Raw genomic sequence first — 20,966 nt, 5'->3', positions numbered from 1 at the left:
TCACTGCTCTTACAGTATAGAGTCCATAGTCTCACTGCTCTTATAGTAAAGAGTCCATAGTCTCACTGCTCTTACAGTATAGAGTCCATAGTCTCACTGCTCGTACAGTAAAGAGTCCATAGTCTCGCTGCTCTTACAGTATAGAGTCCATAGTCTCACTGCTCTTACAGTACAGAGTCCATAGTCTCACTGCTCTTACAGTAAAGAGTCCATAGTCTCACTGCTCTTACAGTAAAGAGTCCATAGTCTCACTGCTCTTACAGTAAAGAGTCCACAGTCTCGCTGCTCTTACAGTAAAGAGTCCATAGTCTCGCTGCTCTTACAGTAAAGAGTCCACAGTCTCGCTGCTTTTACAGTAAAGAGTCCACAGTCTCGCTGCTCTTACAGTAGAGTCCATAGTCTCACTGCTCTTACAGTAGAGTCTATAGTCTCACTGCTCTTACAGTAAAGAGTCCATAGTCTCACTGCTCTTACAGTAAAGAGTCCATAGTCTCACTGCTCTTACAGTAAAGAGTCCATAGTCTCACTGCTCTTACAGTAAAGAGTCCACAGTCTCGCTGCTTTTACAGTAAAGAGTCCACAGTCTCGCTGCTTTTACAGTAAAGAGTCCACAGTCTCGCTGCTCTTACAGTAAAGAGTCCATAGTCTCACTGCTCTTACAGTAGAGTCCATAGTCTCACTGCTCTTACAGTAAAGAGTCCATAGTCTCACTGCTCTTACAGTAAAGAGTCCATAGTCTCACTGCTCTTACAGTAAAGAGTCCATAGTCTCACTGCTCTTACAGTAAAGAGTCCATAGTCTCACTGCTCTTACAGTAAAGAGTCCATAGTCTCACTGCTCTTACAGTAGAGTCCATAGTCTCACTGCTCTTACAGTAAAGAGTCCATAGTCTCACTACTCTTACATTAAAGAGTCCATAGTCTCACCGCTCGTACTTTATAAAGTCCAAAGTCTCACTGCTCTTACAGTAAAGAGTCCATAGTCTCACTGCTCTTACAGTAAAGAGTCCATAGTCTCACTGCACTTACAGTAAAGAGTCTATAGTCTCACTGCACTTACAGTAAAGAGTCCATAGTCTCACTGCTCTTACAGTAAAGAGTCCATAGTCTCACTGCTCTTACAGTAAAGAGTCCATAGTCTCACTGCTCTTATAATAAAGAGTCCATAGTCTCACTGCTCGTACAGTAAAGAGTCCATAGTCTCACTGCTCTTACAGTAAAGAGTCCATAGTCTCACTGCTCTTATAATAAAGAGTCCCATAGTCTCACTGCTCTTACAGTAAAGAGTCCATAGTCTTACTGCTCGTACAGTAAAGAGTCCATAGTCTCACTGCTCGTACAGTAAAGAGTCCACAGTCTCACTGCTCTTACAGTATAGAGTCCATAGTCTCACTGCTCTTACAGTAAAGAGTCCATAGTCTCACTGCTCTTACAGTAAAGAGTCCATAGTCTCACTGCTCTTACAGTAAAGAGTCCATAGTCTCACTGCTCTTACAGTAAAGAGTCCATAGTCTCACTGCTCGTACAGTAAAGAGTCCATAGTCTCACTGCTCGTACAGTAAAGAGTCCATAGTCTCGCTGCTCTTACAGTAAAGAGTCCATAGTCTCACTGCTCTTACAGTAAAGAGTCCATAGTCTCACTGCTCTTACAGTAAAGAGTCCATAGTCTCACTGCTCTTACAGTAAAGAGTCCATAGTCTCACTGCTCGTACAGTAAAGAGTCCATAGTCTCGCTGCTCTTACAGTAAAGAGTCCATAGTCTCACTGCTCTTACAGTAAAGAGTCCATAGTCTCACTGCTCTTACAGTAAAGAGTCCATAGTCTCACTGCTCTTACAGTAAAGAGTCCATAGTCTCACCGCTCTTACAGTAAAGAGTCCATAGTCTCACCGCTCTTACAGTATAGAGTCCATAGTCTCACTGCTCTTACAGTAAAGAGTCCATAGTCTCACTGCTCTTACAGTAAAGAGTCCATAGTCTCACTGCTCTTACAGTAAAGAGTCCATAGTCTCACTGCTCTTACAGTAAAGAGTCGATAGTCTCACTGCTCTTACAGTAAAGAATCATCTTCTATGTTTGTGTAGAAACTTTCTTTTCTCTAGACATAGAGGATGTCCCCTCGTCACAGTCCTGAGTATAATAAGATCATGGGAAAGATCTCTGTACTGACCCCACTAGCCAGGCTGCTCCCTGCCGGAGATGTCTGGATCCGACACTGCTGCATGTTGCCTGAAGGGCCCATTAAACGGGTTGTCCGGGCTTTTAATATTGATAACCTATCCTCAGGATAGGTTATCAATATCAGTTGGCGGGGTGCCGGGTGTAGGACTGTATGAGGAGACGGCGCACGCAGTGTGCACGTGCCGTCTCACGTCTCTCTTCCTGTTCACCGCCGATGTCTATTGCAAAGCAGCAGTGAACAGGAAGTGAGACAGAACAAGCTCAATGCGGGCGTCGTCTCCTCATACAGGTGATCGTGGGGGTGCTGGGCGTCGGACCCCCGCCGATCTGATATTGATGACCTATTCTGAGGATAGGTCATCAATATTAAAAACCCGGACAACCCTAATGGGGACCGACACAGATCCGTCTGCACCCGGAAAATATGCAGAGAATCGGCCAGACTAAAACCGATGCGCACAGCTGATAACAGCTGATGACTGAAGGTCTGACCAGCAGGATCACATGATTGTCCAAAGTGGAGAACCCCTTTAAAAGCATCCAAAAAGTATCTTAATCTAAATAAAGTAGGTCTTAAGTTATGTATGTAAATGATCTGTAATCATCCGTGATGAGCGAGAATATTTCTGTCAGTGCTTTTATCTGTAATCTTATGAAATGTATGAGCCCAGGATTGATAAAAAGCTTCACTCCCAATATCTGCACTAATAGGATTTTAACTACCGGAGATAAGAAATTATCTATTGAAGGAAGGCTCCTCGGGGCTGTATGGGAAGTGATCATTAACGGCATGTGCAATCATGTCTTACCTCTCTTTCCTGGTTATAGTGAGGTATGGGACCTCCAGATGCCTCATTCCTACTTCACTGTCTTATTTACATGGGCCAGTAGCCAAGGCTTCCTGGAATTTGATAAATGTTTTGGCACTAGCTTAAAGCCTGCAGCATGGCCCCTGAAACAGAAGATTGATACTTACCTGCTCCCCGCTGCTCCGGTCCTCGGCACTGCCTCTACATGTTCAGGTCCAGCTGGTTATGGTCACATCCACCGCTACAGCCAATGACTGGCTTCATTGGTCACGTGTTGCTTGTGGCCAAAGCCAGTCATTGGCTGGAGCGGTGCATGTGACCATGTCCATAGCCAGCTGGATGTAAACAGTCCTGAGAGTGGAAGATGGAGACTGTGGAGGCAGCGCGGAGGAGCGGTGGGGAGCAGACAACCAGGGGCCATTTTTACTAGAAAACCTCTTTAAGTGGGTTGAATATATTAAGCCCAGGTGCATATTACTCCATTCAGTCCTCAGACTACTACCGTGCCTCACAGTATCCAAATATCAGTACCGTAGAGAACAAGGAAATGGATGAGAAATGTAGAAGGAGAGAATATTCATCTGTAGAAAGCCAAATATAAATGAAGTGTCTTTGTGTGTCATCCAGTCTGGTACAGAAGTTCTCAGAGGGTCAGTGGGTGCTTAGTCCAAGTATTACACCCAATTTACACCCACCAGTAAAACAGATTAGTGGAGATTTATAGTAATTCCAGTCATGCATATGAGATAACTGTCTTTCTCTAACAGTACCCAGTATACACATGTACACTCAGTCTGGCCGAGCATGCATGTGTTGTAAATGGAAGCCAGATGTCTCTTATCGCTCAAGAACAAAAAGATTAGGCAGTTGTAATCCAGCATGCCCAGCCATTCTCTCGCCCACATCTGCCACTGTGGGAGTGTTGGGAAGCCCAGATACACATTAGATGGTCAGACAATCGTGCTATAATCTTTGGGTTTCGCCAGAATATATCTAATGTGTATGGTCATATTACGGAACTGGACTGGGTGACATGAGCTCCTCGTCTTTAGTCGATAGAAAGCCTACTCCATCTGAAGCAGAGAAGTCTTTCATTATATTATCCCACAGGAGCAGCCTTGAGAGAAGTAATACATTGCGCTCCTTATAATCTGACCTGTCATTATGTCTCTTAGGGTCCACTGACTGTTTCCTCCCATTTGTGCCCGATGGGACAGTGAGGTGGAGTAGTGACAACCTGTAGATACAACCTGTAAGCCAGTAGGCCCAAGGATGTCTTAGCATTACTAGAATGGTAGAAATATTAAAACCAAATCATTGGCAGATAACACCAGGGTAAAAATAACAGCACAGGTGAAGAAACAAAACTTTGTAATATATCTTATTACAGAAAAAAAATATATTTTCACTTATTTGGCTCCTATCCCTGTCCAATGTACCGATCACTGAATTTATTGACAAAATCTCTACAAAAAGTAAGAAACCGGTTTATATCGGTCCCAATAGAGGTCTCTGGAGAGAGGGAGGAGGAGTGAGCTGCTGGAGGACTATAGAACGACAGACGCATAGTAAGTGCTGGGTTCACAGCTACACTGCTGTATAATGTCCTCCATGCTGCTGCTTCTGAGGGAGCAGGATCTCCTCTGTGTATGGGAGACATGACAGCAGCTAGCTCAGGTGCAGAGGGGAAACTGGTGAAAAATGCACCTGAAACAACAGGTATGCTTTAGTATATAATAGTGAGTTCTGATGTTGAGCCACAAAAAGTCAGGGACCACCGTCCTATAGACCACACACTTCACACTTGCATTTGTTTCTGTGCTTTGCAAAAAAAAATAAAAAATGGCTAAAAACAGCAGCACTTTTTCTTTAATCTGTCACTTATTGACTTGAATGATAAAAGTAAAACTGTTCACAGCAGATCCTGAAATAAATGGATCAGACGTTGCCTTCTTGTGCACTTTCACAGTGTTTTTGCTCGAGGGCTGAATCTGACTAGAATCACACATGCAGTTTCTGATGGCAGTTTTTTGAGCCAAAGCTGGAAGTGGGTCCGGCAGGAAGCAGAAGTGGACGTCCCTGCTTCCCACCCTCCTGGTTTGCACGGCATACTGCAGTATTTTGGAACATCCCAATTTTTCTATTGTTTTCTTCCATGTAAAACCCCATATTGATTGAAGTCTTTCCACGTGGTACTGTGATGTGGTTTCCACAGAAGTACTGAGAACAGTTTTTCTATGTTCAGCAGCTGCTGTGTATTTACATGCAGGCTTGGCTTGGTGTAGTATTAGGTTCTTTCTCGATCTACACAATGCCTAGCACTTGGAGCCGGTTATAGATATTGCACTAGGGCTCAGCATCTTCAGGTCAGGGAAGGTTTGTGCAGTTTTTGATTTATTTATTTTTTATCCAAAAGGAATGAATGCAAAGAGCATATGTAGGTCTCTTCCTTCATACTTTAGGATCAGCTGCCTCAAAAATGCCTCAAGAAATGCAGTCCACATGTGGTTGACACCTTCTGTCATGGATCTTGCAAATCGTCTGCCAGTCTGCAACTGATCTGCAGGTTTTACATTTAGATTTTGCCTCAGATTTATAGTGAATTTCATCTCTGCTGTGTTAGAAGTCCGATGTGAATACCCTTAGCATGCCTGTTTTTCCAGCATATGGACCACTTATCTTATACTGTGATCTGCTCCAGATTTTACCTATGCAAATCTGCAGCAAATTCACCAGGTGTGAATTCACCATTAAATTATGTGCATATTGTGACAGATTCAGATGATTTCTTTGGGTTAATTAGACAGTGCCTCGGTGTCCATTACATCCATCATGAACTCAGCGCGACTGATGCTACATAGAGCTACAATGCTGTCCCCATAGATGCTACAATAAGATGATAGAGACCCAGTCAGTTGTGGGCTGAATTGTCCTGGGAAGAACATACGTAGGCTACAATAACCAAGGTCTGGATATATCCATCTTACAACCGTCCTACACTATATACACCCACATCCTGGAATTCCCTGACCATTAACACACAATGAGCGTCTGTGATCCATGCCGGCTGTCTTCCAAGCTCATCTTGGCCGCACCTAGAACCCGGCTCCTAATGAGATTGTGGCTAATGCACTGGATTTATTCCTGCACGTAAATAAGTCCCCAGTGCCTCCAATAACTAAACAAACAGTCCGTTATCCGCTAAGGTAAAAAAACATTTGGGCTTGTGCAGTTTCCAAAAACAACCAGCTGCCTTCACTTTTCTCCTCCACATCTTTCATGAAATATTTGCCTTCGCCCTTGGCAGGTGTCTGGTACAGGGTTACGGAAAGCTGCAGTGCACAGGCGTGCGTAGTATACAGGCGGTGACATAGAAACATAGAATGTGTCGGCAGATAAGAAACATTCGGCCCATCTAGTCTGCCCAATATACTGAATACTATGGATAGCCCCCGGCCCTATCTTATATGAAGGATGGCCTTATGCCTATCCCATGCATGCTTAAACTCCTCCACTGTATTTGCAGCTACCACTTCTGCAGGAAGGCTATTCCATGCATCCACTACTCTCTCAGTAAAGTAATACTTCCCGATATTACTTTTAAACCTTTGCCCCTCTAATTTAACACTATGTCCTCTTGTAGCAGTTTTTCTTCTTTTAAATATTCTCTCCTCTTTTACCTTGTTGATTCCCTTTATGTATTTAGCAGTTTCTCTCATCTCCCCTCTGTCTCGTCTTTCTTCCAAGCTATACATGTTAAGGTCCTTTAATCTTTCCTGCTAAGTTTTATCCTGCAATCCATGGACCAGTTTAGTAGCTCTTCTCTGAACTCTCTCCAAAGTATCAGTATCCTTCTGGAGATATGGCCTCCAGTACTGCGCACAATACTCCAAATGAGGTCTCACTAGTGCTCTGTAGAGCGGCATGAGCGCCTCCCTCTCTACTGGTAATGCCTCTCCCTATACACCCCAGCATTCTGCTAGCATCTCCTGCTGCTCTATGACATGGTCTGCCTACCTTTAAGTCTTCTGAAATAATGATCCCTAAACCCCTTTCCTCAGATACTGAGGTTAGGACTGTATCACTGATTGTATATTCTGCTCTTGGGTTTTTACGTCCCAGGTGCATTATCTTGCACTTATCAACATTACATTTTAGTTACCAGATTTTTGACCGTTCCTCTAGTTTTCCTAAGTCCTTTTCTATTCGGTGTATTCCTCCAGGAACATCAACCCTGTTACAGATCTTTGTGTCATCAGCAAAAAGACACACCTTACCATCGGGGCCTTCTGCAATTTCGCTGATAAAGATATTAAACAATATGGGTCCCAGAACAGATCCCTGAGGTACCCCACTGGTAACAAGACCTTGGTCTGAATATACTCCATTGACTACAACCCTCTGTTGTCTGTCCCTCAGCCACTGCCTAATCCATTCAACAATATGGGAGTCCAAGCCCAATGACTGCACTTTATTGATAAGCCTTCTGTGTGGGACAGTATCAAAAGCCTTACTAAAGTCTAGATAAGCGATGACTACTGCACCTCCTCCATCTATTATTTTAGTCACCCAATCAAAAAAATCAGGTATATCACATATGCTATAGGATATGAGCCGTCACTTGTATGAAACGTCGACATAAGAGTACCAAGGGTATTGAATTGATCAAGAAGGTGGGCATTCAGCCTGAAGAGAGCAGAAACCTAACACCAAATACAATTATAACCGCTAGGCACTTTTACGGCCTGACAACCCTCTTGAAAAGAACGTGGTTGTCAGGCAGTGCACCCAGAGCAGCCAGATTGACAGTCAGAACTCCTTCAGTGATGTTTCACCATGGATTGATAAATCTGGTGGATTTCTCAATTTTATTGGCTCTTTGATACAACTCTGATGTTCAGGCACGTTCACACTTCCAGAAAACACATCCTGATGTTTTTGCAGAAGTCGGTGTCTACAGTTTTATGCAATGTTCCAATAACTATGGAAAACCGCCATTCCACTTACGATTTTCAATGACGCTTATTTCCACAGTGAGTCACTGGAGAAAAAACAGAGCAAATCCCTGACAAACCCACAACAGAAAGGTCATACTGTGCAAGCAGCATGAATTGGAAACTGCAGTTTTCTGACACATTGTGGACCTATTTTCCTAAAGTCCAATACACTACAATGTGAGATCTGGCCACTGTGGGAAGTTACTGCCAATATAAAGACAGAGAAAGGAAGAAAGACCACCAGTTATTTCCTGACTCTGTGTGGTCAAAGAGTCAGATTTTCACGCATTAGGTTTCCATACACATCAGATAGCTGTCGGATAAACACTAATTTGGCCGACAGTTATCTGTCCTGGATCCTCTGTAAACATGTAGTGGTAAAGGGAGGACCAGTTCCAAGACTCTTCTGCCCTCTCCAGTCACCTGTCCCATTCACATTTCTCTGTCACCTCTAGATTCATCTGTCCCCTCCAGACCACTACGTGACCTGCAAACCCTTTTGTCCCCTTCAGACACCTCTGTCCCTCTGTAGATACATGTCTTCCCCCAAATTCCTCTGTCCCCTCCAGACTCCTCTGTTCCCCCTCCAGACACCTCTGTCCCTTTCCAGACACCTTTGCCCTCCTCCAAATTGCTTTGTCCCCTCCAGACTCCTATGTTGCCCCTTTGTCCCCTCCAGACTCCTCTATCCCCGCCAGACTCCTCTGTCCCCCTCTAAACTCCTTTGTCCCCTCCAGACTCCTCTATCCCTCTCCAGACACAGCTGTCCCCCTCCAGATTCCTTTGTCCCCTCCAGACTCCTCTGTCCCCCTCCAGACTCCTCAATCCTTCTCCAGACCCCACTGTCCCCCTACAGCCTCTTCTATCCCCTCCAGACTCCTCTGTCCCCCTCCAAACTCCTTTGTCCCCTCCAGACTCCTCTATCCCCCTCCAGACACAGCTGTCCCCCTCCAGATTCCTTTGTCCCCTCCAGATTCCTTTGTCCCCTCCAGACTCCTCTGTCCCCCACTAGACTCCTCTATGTCCCCTTTGAGACTCCTGAATCCTGCTCCAGACCCCACTGTCCCCCTACAGCCTCTTCTATCCCCCAGACTTCTCTGTCCCCTCCAGACTTCTCTTTCCAGACTCCCTACAGACTGCCATTAGATGGTTGGCTGACATGGCTGTCCCAATGAAATCCCTTGACTGTCCCTACTGTCTTTTATCTACATGGTAATGATGGATAGACCAGTTTTTAATGCAATGACTTTGCAAACAGAGATCTCTGCTTCCAGGACTCCTGTGAATGTGATTTGGGGACAGTGGAATATTGAGCTTACAGTCAATGCGTATAATATTGTACCACTTCAATCCATTGTATGTTTCCTCCTTCCTCTCTTGGGATCAGTGTGCACCATAAATGTGTGAATGAGCGGGATTAATTTTATGTCAGCAAAAAGTGGGGAGAAAATGGAAAGAACAGGACAAGGATGCATCTAGAAGATTATATAGAAACTGAAACCTAAAACTCCAGCGGTGCAGCAAATACAAAGCGCACAAAGTGTTTTCACATTGTCTCTGCACATAGCGAGGGGTCTGGACGATCTGATATATCAGAGGAGTCTGAAAATGGAATATTACAGCAGAAGAAACTCAAATGGAGCAGATGAAGCTTATGGCAAGAGCTTCCCAAAGGTCCCACAAGATTGTATTGTAGCCCCCAGGATACAGCAATGCCGGCGAGCTGATTCAGAAGCAAGAAAGGGATTGACCCGCGAAGGGCCAGAGCCAGGGAATACAGCAAAAGCCGCAGAATGCAAGGATCTGTAGACAGGAGCGTCAGAGGCAAACATCTGGCATGTTGGAAGGCAAGTGGACAAGGAACCATATTGGAATGGGGGTATCCTATATGCAACTGTTTGAGCTCAAAATTACCCAAAATTAAAGCGCTATGACAAATACCTTTCAAGTGGAACAACTTAGAGTAGGGGTCAACTACAACTCCCAGCATGCACATTGGCTTTGGTGTTCTCAGAACTACCATAGAAGAGAATTAAGTATACTGGGAATTATAGTTGCTGACCCCTGACACAAAGAAACGTAAGAGGGGAAGACTATTTCAGGGTTAATTGCTATATATTAAAGGGGGGGGCAGATTTTACGAGGACAGACCAATGTAGAGTATGATGACGTCAGACCCTAATGGTAAAAAGGGATCTACAGATCCCTGAACAACTCCCATATTCTGCCATGTTCTTACAGACTTGGGGGTCATTTTTTAAGCGTATTTCTGGCGCAGACTTTTCTTCGCTCACGCCAGGTCTAAAAGAGTGGGCCGGGAGGCCCGTCTGATTTACCTTCTTCTATGCCTGTTTTAGGCGAAAATGGTCTAAATGTAGGACAGCAAGGAAGCCGTCTTACATTTAGAACTGGCGGAGGATCTGCCGAAGTTATGGACAGGCCAGCGCCGCTTCATAACTTCGGGGGATCCAGTGCCAGTCTTAATAAATGACCCCCTTAGTGTTTCAATTTTTCACCATTTTCACCGTCTCTGCTTACTGGGACCCCACTGATCATAAAAACAGAGGTCCAGTGCCCCCTATTTCAAGCATGCGCTCCATTCATCTCTATGTGACTCAGCAGTCCCATACGGAGAAGTCATACACATGCTTGACCCCCACTGCAAATGGGGGAATCAGTGGGATCTTAGTGGTCCGACCTTTATAATTTGTTGTTACCAGGATACCCCTTTAAAACTAGGCCAGGGTGGGTTTTCAGCCTCTGGATGTAAACAGATATATTTCCATCTACTGAAAGCAAGCAGACATCTTGAAAATGGGCAGAAATGGAAACCTAAAGAGACGTCATTGGGCGCCTCTGCCCCCAAGTCTTCTGATCAGGGGGCTAAAACATTGCATGTAAATGATCACTACTAACATCTGAACGAAAACTCCCCCAATAATCATTGAAATGCATGGGGTGTGGGACAGATGGCTCCCCTGGCTAATACAGAGCTCTGTGCGGTGTCAGATCCGTTATTTTTCACTCTATAGAGCTTTTACAATGACTCCCGTAACATCCAGGAAAGTTGTTCCACTTGAAATGAACTCAGCACTTAACCTGTCAGTACAATCCGCACAGATTTCAGTACGGAACGTAAAAATCCTCCCGGGAAATCCAATGATTATCTAATAGAAACATAATTTTCACTGGACCATCTCCTGCAAGAATAATAAAAAACTGATAATATGACCTATATGCATAAAGTTTACACAGAGCCTCCACCCGCTCACCACCAGGGAATGGACCACAGACGTTCAGGATGCTGCCTCATCTTCTGCATGAAGGTCAACAATGGCGTCATCGGCTCATCCTAGAGGCAAACGTCCTCAGGACAGAAGTCTGAGATGCATCCTCTGGAGGTTCTGGGGCATTAGTGCTGGTCATCTGGAGGTCTCTGCACTCTGCATGTGGTCACCACCTTCTCAGTAAAGCTCTATGCCTCCCAACATGGCTGCCGAATGCAAGGAAGAGGGCGTATTAGCTCTGCGGTAGAAGTAGGAGAGGTTGCGCAGACAGGAGGTGGGGAGAAGTGCTGAATGGGGGGATTGTACCTGGGCCTAAACTGTGTCCAACGGAGTCAAAGGCGTGAAGCATTGAATCTGTAATACAAGAGGACAAGTTCAATCTTTTTTCTGATTAAACATTTTCAGGAAATAATGAAGAGAATAAAATAAAAATTGCCCCTATCCCCAGCCCCTTCTATATGGTATTAGCATTTAAAGGGGTCTCCACTGACCCCATATTCCACAACAATGAGAGAAATCCAGGAGCCATAAACACTGATGAAGAATCCAAAAAGTTGAGCCCCAATAGGAAGAGTCTGGTCATAATGGATCTCTGGTCCTTGGGATCTGTTCCCATAGAATAGGATCCTGTAATAACCGCCGGCCATCTCCTCCTATCAGCATGCCTCCATACTGTGGTCATGGCAGTAACCCATGGCCTGGACTCCTGCAGCTTGGTTAGGAGTCCTCTAACTGCATCCTGCAAGGATTCCTTCCTCTGTGTCCAGTCACAGGCTGATGACCTTGTGTAGCCCCCACAATGCATTGCTCCCCAGCGTTACAGTGTGAATTATCAGGGCCCTGTGCAGCGAGTCCTCTCCGTCCCCCAGATCCAGGTCATTCCTTTTTATAGTCTCTATTTATTTGCTCAGCCTTAAAACTTTCTTAAAATACCCTCCTAGGTCTCCAAACATAGAAATATAAATAATCCCAAAATAAAGCTGCATTTCCTGAGATTTATGAGCTGCAAACATGAACCTGATATGAATATCTGTAACCGCTGCCTGAAACACAACGCAGCGCGCTCATGTATTAAAGGGATCATCTATTCATACGTAAAAAAAAATGCGTCATTATAGTAAAATGGAACCGTCTGCGACATTCTATTACATTATGTGTCAATTCCTGGTGATTTTCAAGATCTTTGTTTCTTGTCAGTGAATGGGGACATTCTTGATTACACCCAGAGGCTGAAAAACCATCCCGTCCTAGTCCTGTTTACACAAGAAAGGGTTAACTACCATCCAGGGTAGGCAGTGCTCAGTTTGCTACAGTGTATCAGTGGGAGATACTTGTGTTGCTGCTGTGTTTAGCTGGTAGAGCAAAGCCTAGCCCTAGACTAAGGGGTCAGCGACCTCCAGCACTCTAGTTCTTGTGAAACTATAATTCCCAGCATTCCCAGCATGCTCCATTCAAGAACGGCTTAGCAAGTGTGCATACTGGGAGTTGTAGTTTCACAACAACTGGAGTGCCGGAGGTTGTTGAGCCCTGGCCTAGACTAATATATTGCAACCATGACAAGGTACTAGGTCTGTGCCAACCGCTGGATGTAAAGAATGAATGTTCCTGCTCACTGACAGCAAGCATACCTTTAAATCGACCTGGATCCAGCAGGACAATCCCAGATTTCGGTGGCTGTCTCACGCTCCCAGAAGTGCTGCAGCATGCTCCGATTCCAACTGTATCTGTGTCCTTAGGATCCAGATACAGTTAAAGTCGGTGGTGAAGCAAGGAGTCGTCAGTATGTGCTCTTCCCAGCAGGCAAGTGCGATGCAGTGATGTCATCTTGGCTGCTGAGTGGGAAGGAGCACAGGCTGGGGCCTGTGGGATGATGTGCTCCATTCATCGGGGGATAGGCACTGGGTGGAGGTAAAGGCAAGGCTTAGTGTAAAAAATGAACTTTTCAAAGTTGGGAGGTATGGTGGCCACTGACATTTATGATCCTGCAGTGATCCGAAAAGAAGAGAGGACAGGCTACTGCGGGTCAGACGACACAGGCTTTGTTCTTAACCATAGAGACATACAGATTCTGCAGAGGAATGTAGACACAAAGCAGATCTTTCCTGTAGACTGGTTGCTTTTTAACTGCACTCTAAGAATAAAAATGGTTGCAAAACTATACATACCCTGAAATAAAAAAATAAAGAGAACTACCACAACTGAAGTGATGGGACCACAGCAGGGACTGTGCAAGTATCTGGACTCCTCTGTAAACATCCGTCTGCCCGTCCTCTCCTGATTCTGGATCCTCACTTTATGTGAAGCCAAAGAACACATTAAGGTGATTTCATCATTACACAAGTTGTGGACGTGGCCCAGAATATTCTCATCTAAACATCCATAAGACACAGAGAAACTCAAGAGAATGAAATTCTGTCACCACCGATGAGGAAAAACAGATCAAGTGCAGGAATCTCCAGCCGGGGGCATACGCAGATCTCCTGGGATCCCATAGCAAAACTTAGCCTGGATCCCCCTGCCCCACCTGGTTTCCAGCCTCATGCTGGAGATATCTCCACTTTTTATTTTATGTGGATGAAAAAGTATTAAAAGGCTATGTACAACCTTCGGAGGCAATTTTAGTTTATTGCAGGTTACAAATTTTTGGCTAACAATCATATTTTGATTTGTCCTTTATTAAAAATATTGAGCCGTTCTGTCACAAAAGGTTAACTGTGTGATTGGTTCTTTCACTTTGTGCCAGTCATCTAATAAACCTTATCTTAAATTACTAAGAGGTCATCAACACTTATTTAAGCCCATTACTTATCAGTAAGATAAGGATTGAGCTATACTGAGTGTTTATAATGTCAGAGAGCAGAGATAAGGAGCCCGTCTGCTCCCCAGATGACGGAAAAGAGAGAAAATCCAAAGGGTATTACTAGAGCATCTCAGCTTTGTACAGAACAAAAGGAAGCTATATTTGTAATAAAGACCAATTTAATTTATTTATTTTTTTAGCTCAAAAGAAGTACAATGAATAATATTTTCTTTTAAATGCCCCCAAAGGTGTACATAGCCTTAAAACTGATCGGGGAGGTGATCATTCTTCAAAACTTAAATAAGAATTCTACTTCATTTGCGCCAGAAAACTGGTATAAATGAAGATACATTTGTCTCTGGTGTTGGTCACGCACTCAATTATGTGAGCAGAGTTTTTAGTTCACACGTTGAGTAACTTCATAATTTCATTTTTTTATTTTCTGAGGTTTTTCTCATTCATATACATTGCTGTTGGTAAAATTCTGCTGCCTGCCTTGGAAACAGATGAGGGTTTAGCTCCATCTCGTCAGAAATATGTCAGCTGTAACTGAACTCCCACAATGCACTGCAGTAACCGCTCACTACCAATGTAGCTTTAGACTTGAGAATAAAAATGTGAATAAGGCCTCATGCACACAACCATATGTGCGTTCCGCATCTGATCTGCATTTTTTGTGGATCGGATGGGGACCCATTCATTTTAATGGGGTTCCAAAAGATGCGAAGAGCACATTGTGAGCTGCCCACATCCATATGTCTGTTCCATGGCACCCGCAACAAAGATAGAACATGTCCTATTCTTGTCCGTTTTGTGGAAAAGTATAGGATATTTTCAGAGGAGCTTGCAAAAAAATGTTGGCATGCACACGGCCAGGATCCGTGTTTTGTGGATCTGTAATTTGGGAACCATAAAACTGATACGGCGGTGTGCATAAGGCCCAACTCAAGGTCAGAACTAGAGAGGAAAAGTAACAAACTATAACACTGTGATACAGTGGCAATCTACTACCAATGTTAGGGTACTTTCACACTAGCGTAAAAGTTTTGCGGTATTGAGTTCCGTCACAGGGGCTCAATACCGGAAAAAAAACGCTTCAGTTTTATCCTAATGCATTCTGAATAGAAAGCAATCTGTTCAGTGTGCATCAGGATATATTCAGTTCAGTCCCTCTTACAGTATTTGGCCGGAGAAAATACTGCAGTATGCTGTGGTGATTTCTTCGACCAAAATTCCGGAACACTTTCCGGATCAGGCATTCATTTACATTGAAATGTATTAATGCCGAAATGTATTAATGTCGGATCCGGTACCAAGTGTTCTGCATGCGTAGACCTTTAAAAATGTGGAAAAAATAAATACCGGATCCGGTTTTCTGGATGACACTGGAGAGACGGATCCGGTATTTCAATGCATTTGTTAGACAGATCCGAAAACAAATGTTATCCGTTTGCATACGGATTTCCGGATCCAGCAGGCAGTTCCGGCGACGGAACTGCCTGCCGGAATCCTATAACACAAGTGTGAAAGTACCATTACCACCAGCTGCCGCCTCCATCCCCTCATTCTGTACAATGTCTTCTGCATTTATCAGGAACATAAAATCTGAAAGATTCTGACTGTCTCACCACAATGCTGCACTTTCCAGAAAGTTACCAGGAAAGTTCTATTTGCTTAAATATCCAGCAAACAAACCTGACAAGGTGCTGAGAGTTTCCTGTCAGTCGCCTGACGTCTGCACAATTTACAGGCTTATTCTGCTGTTTGTCAGAATATTTCCTTGTCATTCCCTCACAAAATGAACAAACATAACAGCGCCAAACACCACTACAAAATGCAGTCACCACACTGGTTCTCGAGTTGTATTTTCTGAATAAAGCTTAAAGGGAACCTGTCATCAACTTTATGCTGCCCATACTAACGGCAGCATAAAGTAGAGACAGGCGAGTTGATTTCAGCGGTCTGTCATTTAAAAGTTAAAAGTAAGTGGTTGCCGAGAACCAACATTGTAATCATTGCAGAAGAGTCACGGCCTCCTGAGAAGAGTCATATTTATTCATTAATTCCTGCTCTCACTGCCCACCTGCTGATGACTGACAGTCTTCTACCTAGTTTTCTCCCTTTCTCTCTAGGAGAGAACCATAGAAACATAGAATGTGTCGGCAGATAAGAACCATGTGGCCCATCTAGTCTGCCCAATATACTGAGTACTATGGATAGCCCCCGGCCCTATCTTATATGAAGGATGGCCTTATGCCTATCCCATGCATGCTTAAACTCCTCCACTGTATTTGCAGCTACCACTTCTGCAGGAAGGCTATTCCATGCATCCACTACTCTCTCAGTAAAGTAATACTTCCTGATATTACTTTTAAACCTTTGCCCCTCTAATTTAAAACTATGTCGTCTTGTAGCAGTTTTTCTTCTTTTAAATATTCTCTCCTCTTTTACCTTGTTGATTCCCTTTATGTATTTAGCAGTTTCTCTCATCTCCCCTCTGTCTCGTCTTTCTTCCAAGCTTTACATGTTAAGGTCCTTTAATCTTTACTGGTAAGTTTTATCCTGCAATCCATGGACCAGTTTAGTAGCTCTTCTCTGAACTCTCTCCAAAGTATCAATATCCTTCTGGAGATATGGTCTCCAGTACTGAGCACAATACTCCAGATGAGGTCTCACTAGTGCTCTGTAGAGCGGCAAGGGCGCCCCCCTCTGTCTACTGGTAATGCCTCTCCCTATACACCACAGCATTCTGCTAGCATCTCCTGCTGCTCTATGACATGGTCTGCCTACCTTTAAGTCTTCTGAAATAATGACCCCTAAAATCCCTTTCCTCAGATACTGAGGTTAGGACTGTATCACTGATTGTATATTGTGCTCTTGGGTTTTTACGCCCCAGGTGCATTTTCTTGCACTTATCAACATTACATTTTAGTTGCCAGATTTTTGATTTTCCTCTAGTTTTCCTAAATCCTTTTCCATTTAGTGTATCCCTCCAGGAACATCAACCCTGTTACAAATCTTTGTGTCATCAGCAAAAAGACACACCTTACCATCGAGGCCTTCTGCAATTTTGCTGATAAAAATGTTAAACAATATGGGTCCCAGTACAGATCCCTGAGGTACCCCACTGGTAACAAGACCTTGGTCTTAATATACTCCATTGACTACAACCCTCTGCTGTCTGTCCCTCAGCCACTGCCTAATCCTTTCAACAATATGGGAGTCCAAGCACAAAGACTCTTATCTTTTCATCTTTCAATCCATGGGATTTTAGATGTTCCACAATCCTCTCCTTAAGTATGGTTTCCATTAATTTCCCCACTATTGATGTCAGGCTTACTGGCCTATAGTTGCCCGATTCCTCCCTACTACCTTTCTTGTGAATGGGCACAACATTTGCTAATTTCCAATCTTCTGGGACGACTCCTGTTGCCAGTGATTGGTTAAATAAATCTGTTAATGGTTTTGCTAGTTCACCGCTGAGCTCTTTTAGTAGCTTTGGGTGTATCCCATCAGGCCCCTGTGACTTATTTGTATTAATTTTAGACAGCTGACTTAGAACCTCTTCCTCTGTAAAGACACATGCATCAAAAGATTCATTAGTCTTTCTTCCTAACTGAGGTCCTTTTCCTTCATTTTCCTTTGTAAAAACTGAACAGAAGTATTCATTGAGGCAGTCAGCTAGTTCTTTATCTTCTTCCATATACCTGCCTTCTTTTGTTTTTAATTTGGCAATTCCTTGTTTAAGTATCTAAAGAATGTCTTATCGCCTTTTCTCACTGACTGAGCTAATTTCTCTTCTGCCTGTGCTTTCAGCAGATGGACGGGGAGAGCAGGAGATTAGGAATAACCAGGACTCTTCTCAGCTAGATTTGACTCTTTTCAAGGCTGGGCTGCAATGATTATGATGCTGCTTCTCGGTAACCACTAAATTTTAGCTTAAATCAGTATTTCTGTCACTAATTTATGCTGCCCTTAGTGAGGTCAACATAAAGTTGATGATAGGTTCTCTTTAAAGGGGTTCTTCACTCCCAGTGAAGAAAATATTGTTTCCCCTGCACCTACCCCTCCATCACACCTGTGATGCCACCATTTTAGCTGCGCTTGGACTGGCTGCAGGCAGTTCTGTGCGGGTCCCAACCGGATGCATCCAAAGTCGTTGTTTACCGCAACCTCTGCCATAAAGGGAATTCTACATTTGAAATTCCTCATTTTTGTTACCTGCAGTCAGCACTAGGGGGAGCTCAGGAGTTTACTGCACCCTATTATAGTATTATGTTGAATGTACATAATGTATGCAGTGGGCTCCCCCTAGTGGTGGCTGCTGGTTGCCAACTGTTTATGAAGGGTTGAGCATCTATGCAGAACTTTGCATAAAACTTTGTATAAAAATCACAGCTCCAATCAATATAAAAATACGAGTATAAAAAATAATAATCTGCACCACATTTTGGACCTATTTACGTTAGAAAAAAAGTGGATTTCACTAACATAATCTCAGAGTTTCTACTAAATCACTAGATAACCCAGAAGCTCAAATATATCTGCTGATCTTTTGGGAGGATTCTACCTCCGATCTAAAAAAAATGCTTCTAGTATGAGTTTGGCTCCGTGTACAGTAGATAAGGTAACACCGTCACTGATACAAAACCGCTGCCGCAGACCGCAGCCATCTGCTTATAAGGAGATGCTGGATATTCTTCTAAGGAACATAAGGATCGGCTGCTTCGCAATCTTATCATAGACCATGAAGGGTCTGGAGAACGGACGCGCTCCTCTTCGTTAAGACTGGAGGAATGGTATTAATTTAGCTGTGATCCCTCGGTAATACATGAGCCCCGTACCCTGGGAACACGGCCGACTTACAAACACAAATTAAAGCTCTTTTAATAAGAATTTCATTTTCATATTAAGACTATTTTTATTGAATCCCCTGCTGATTTTGCCGTTGTTATTACGAAGATGACTTTGGCAGAACGCTGCGGAGAAGAGAAAAATACAACAAATACAGGAGAGCTTAGTCAGATGTCGGGCAGATGGTAGAAGAGGACCCTCAACTCAGCAATGTGAAAGGCACTGGGGTAACAGCGTAACATCAGATCTCTGACAACTCTGCAATCAACCCAACAACAATACTCATGTCTCAGATGGATACCTCATCATTATTATGGTTAAAGGGGTTATCCCATGAATAATGTAAAAAATTAAAATCAGACATCATACAGTCGTGGCCAAAAGTTTTGAGAATTACATAAATATTGGAAATTGGAAAAGTTGCTGCTTATGTTTTTATAATAGCAATTTGCATATACTCCAGAATGTTATGAAGAGTGATCAGATGAATTGCATAGTCCTTCTTTGCCATGAAAATTAACCAAAGAAACCTTTCCACTGCATTTCATTGCTGTCATTAAAGGACCTGCTGAGATCATTTCAGTAATCGTCTTGTTAACTCAGGTGAGAATGTTGACGAGCACAAGGCTGGAGATCATTATGTCAGGCTGATTGGGTTAAAATGGCAGACTTGACATGTTAAAAGGAGGGTGATGCTTGAAATCATTGTTCTTCCATTGTTAACCATGGTGACCTGCAAAGAAACGCGTGCAGCCATCATTGCGTTGCATAAAAATGGCTTCACAGGCAAGGATATTGTGGCTACTAAGATTGCACCTCAATCAACAATTTATAGGATCATCAAGAACTTCAAGGAAAGAGGTTCAATTCTTGTTAAGAAGGCTTCTGGGCGCCCAAGAAAGTCCAGCAAGCGCCAGGATCGTCTCCTAAAGAGGATTCAGCTGTGGGATCGGAGTGCCACCAGTGCAGAGCTTGATCAGGAATGGCAGCAGGCAGGTGTGAGCGCATCTGCATGCACAGTGAGGCGAAGACTTTTGGAAGATGGCCTGGTGTCAAGAAGGGCAGCAAAGAAGCCACTTCTCTCCAAAAAAAACATCAGGGACAGATTGATCTTCTGCAGAAAGTCTGGTGAATGGACTGCTGAGGACTGGGGCAAAGTCATATTCTCAGATGAAGCCTCTTTCCGATTGTTTGGGGCATCTGGAAAAAGGCTTGTCCGGAGAAGAAAAGGTGAGCGCTACCATCAGTCCTGTGTCATGCCAACAGTAAAGCATCCTGAGACCATTCATGTGTGGGGTTGCTTCTCATCCAAGGGAGTGGGCTCACTCACAATTTTGCCCAAAAACACAGCCATGAATAAAGAATGGCACCAAAACACCCTCCAACAGCAACTTCTTCCAACAATTCAACAACAGTTTGGTGAAGAACAATGCATTTTCCAGCACGATGGAGCACCGTTCCATAAGGCAAAAGTGATAACTAAGTGGCTCGGGGACCAAAACGTTGACATTTTGGGTCCATGGCCAGGAAATTCTTAGCAGGAAGAGACTGTTTTCTTAGACTCAGAGACGTACCGGGTCTCTTGCAGGCGAGCTGAAGCCTCTTCTTCCGGCTGCTCAGGGAGTCCAGTGATGTCACTAGCCCTGATGGGCGGGCTTTAGCGCTGCTCTAGCCAGTAAAACGGCTAGGGTACCACTAAAGCCCGCCCATCGGAGCCGGTAACGGCACCGAACACACTGCTGGGTGTGTTTAGTGCAGGGCAAGGGAGAGCATCTGAGCATGAACTGCTCCGATGCTCAAGTCAGGGGGGCTGCCGGGGGGAAAATGGAGGTTTGTCTGGGTTCAGCTCTGATCCCAGGCAACCCCTTTAAGTAACTCTGTACAGATACATTTTTTTGAATAACTCAGTGGCTATACAACATTTTTAATTACATGCAATTACAAAAGTACTCACATCCAGGTGCTGGTTTTAAAACTGTAGAATATTTTTCGTGGGACAACCCCTTTAAACAAACACTATTCTGCTGGTTGCTATTGGAA

At 43.9% G+C, this 20,966-nt stretch overlaps 1 protein-coding gene across 11 annotated transcripts in view; it reads right to left on the bottom strand.

Moving 5' to 3' along the window:
- Positions 1 to 20,966, bottom strand: part of ST3GAL3 (ST3 beta-galactoside alpha-2,3-sialyltransferase 3) — a 274,491-nt gene that overhangs the window by 172,856 nt on the left and 80,669 nt on the right. For 7 of the 11 annotated variants that reach the window (XM_040407845.1, XM_040407844.1, XM_040407851.1 and 4 more), the window contains one exon: positions 11,579 to 11,626. The exons of 2 other annotated variants lie outside the window; for them this stretch is intronic. In XM_040407845.1, coding sequence (XP_040263779.1) covers positions 11,579 to 11,626 — 48 coding nt within the window. Of the gene's footprint in view, positions 1 to 11,578; positions 11,627 to 12,900; positions 12,996 to 20,966 lie in introns of those variants that run through there. 2 more of the 11 variants (XM_040407850.1, XM_040407855.1) reach the window with 1 other exon arrangement.

Source organism: Bufo bufo, chromosome 9, assembly GCF_905171765.1.
Source record: "Bufo bufo chromosome 9, aBufBuf1.1, whole genome shotgun sequence".
NCBI lineage: Eukaryota > Metazoa > Chordata > Amphibia > Anura > Bufonidae > Bufo > Bufo bufo.
The sequence above is the reverse complement of the archived record's forward strand: the minus strand, read 5'-3'. Positions and strand labels throughout refer to the sequence as shown.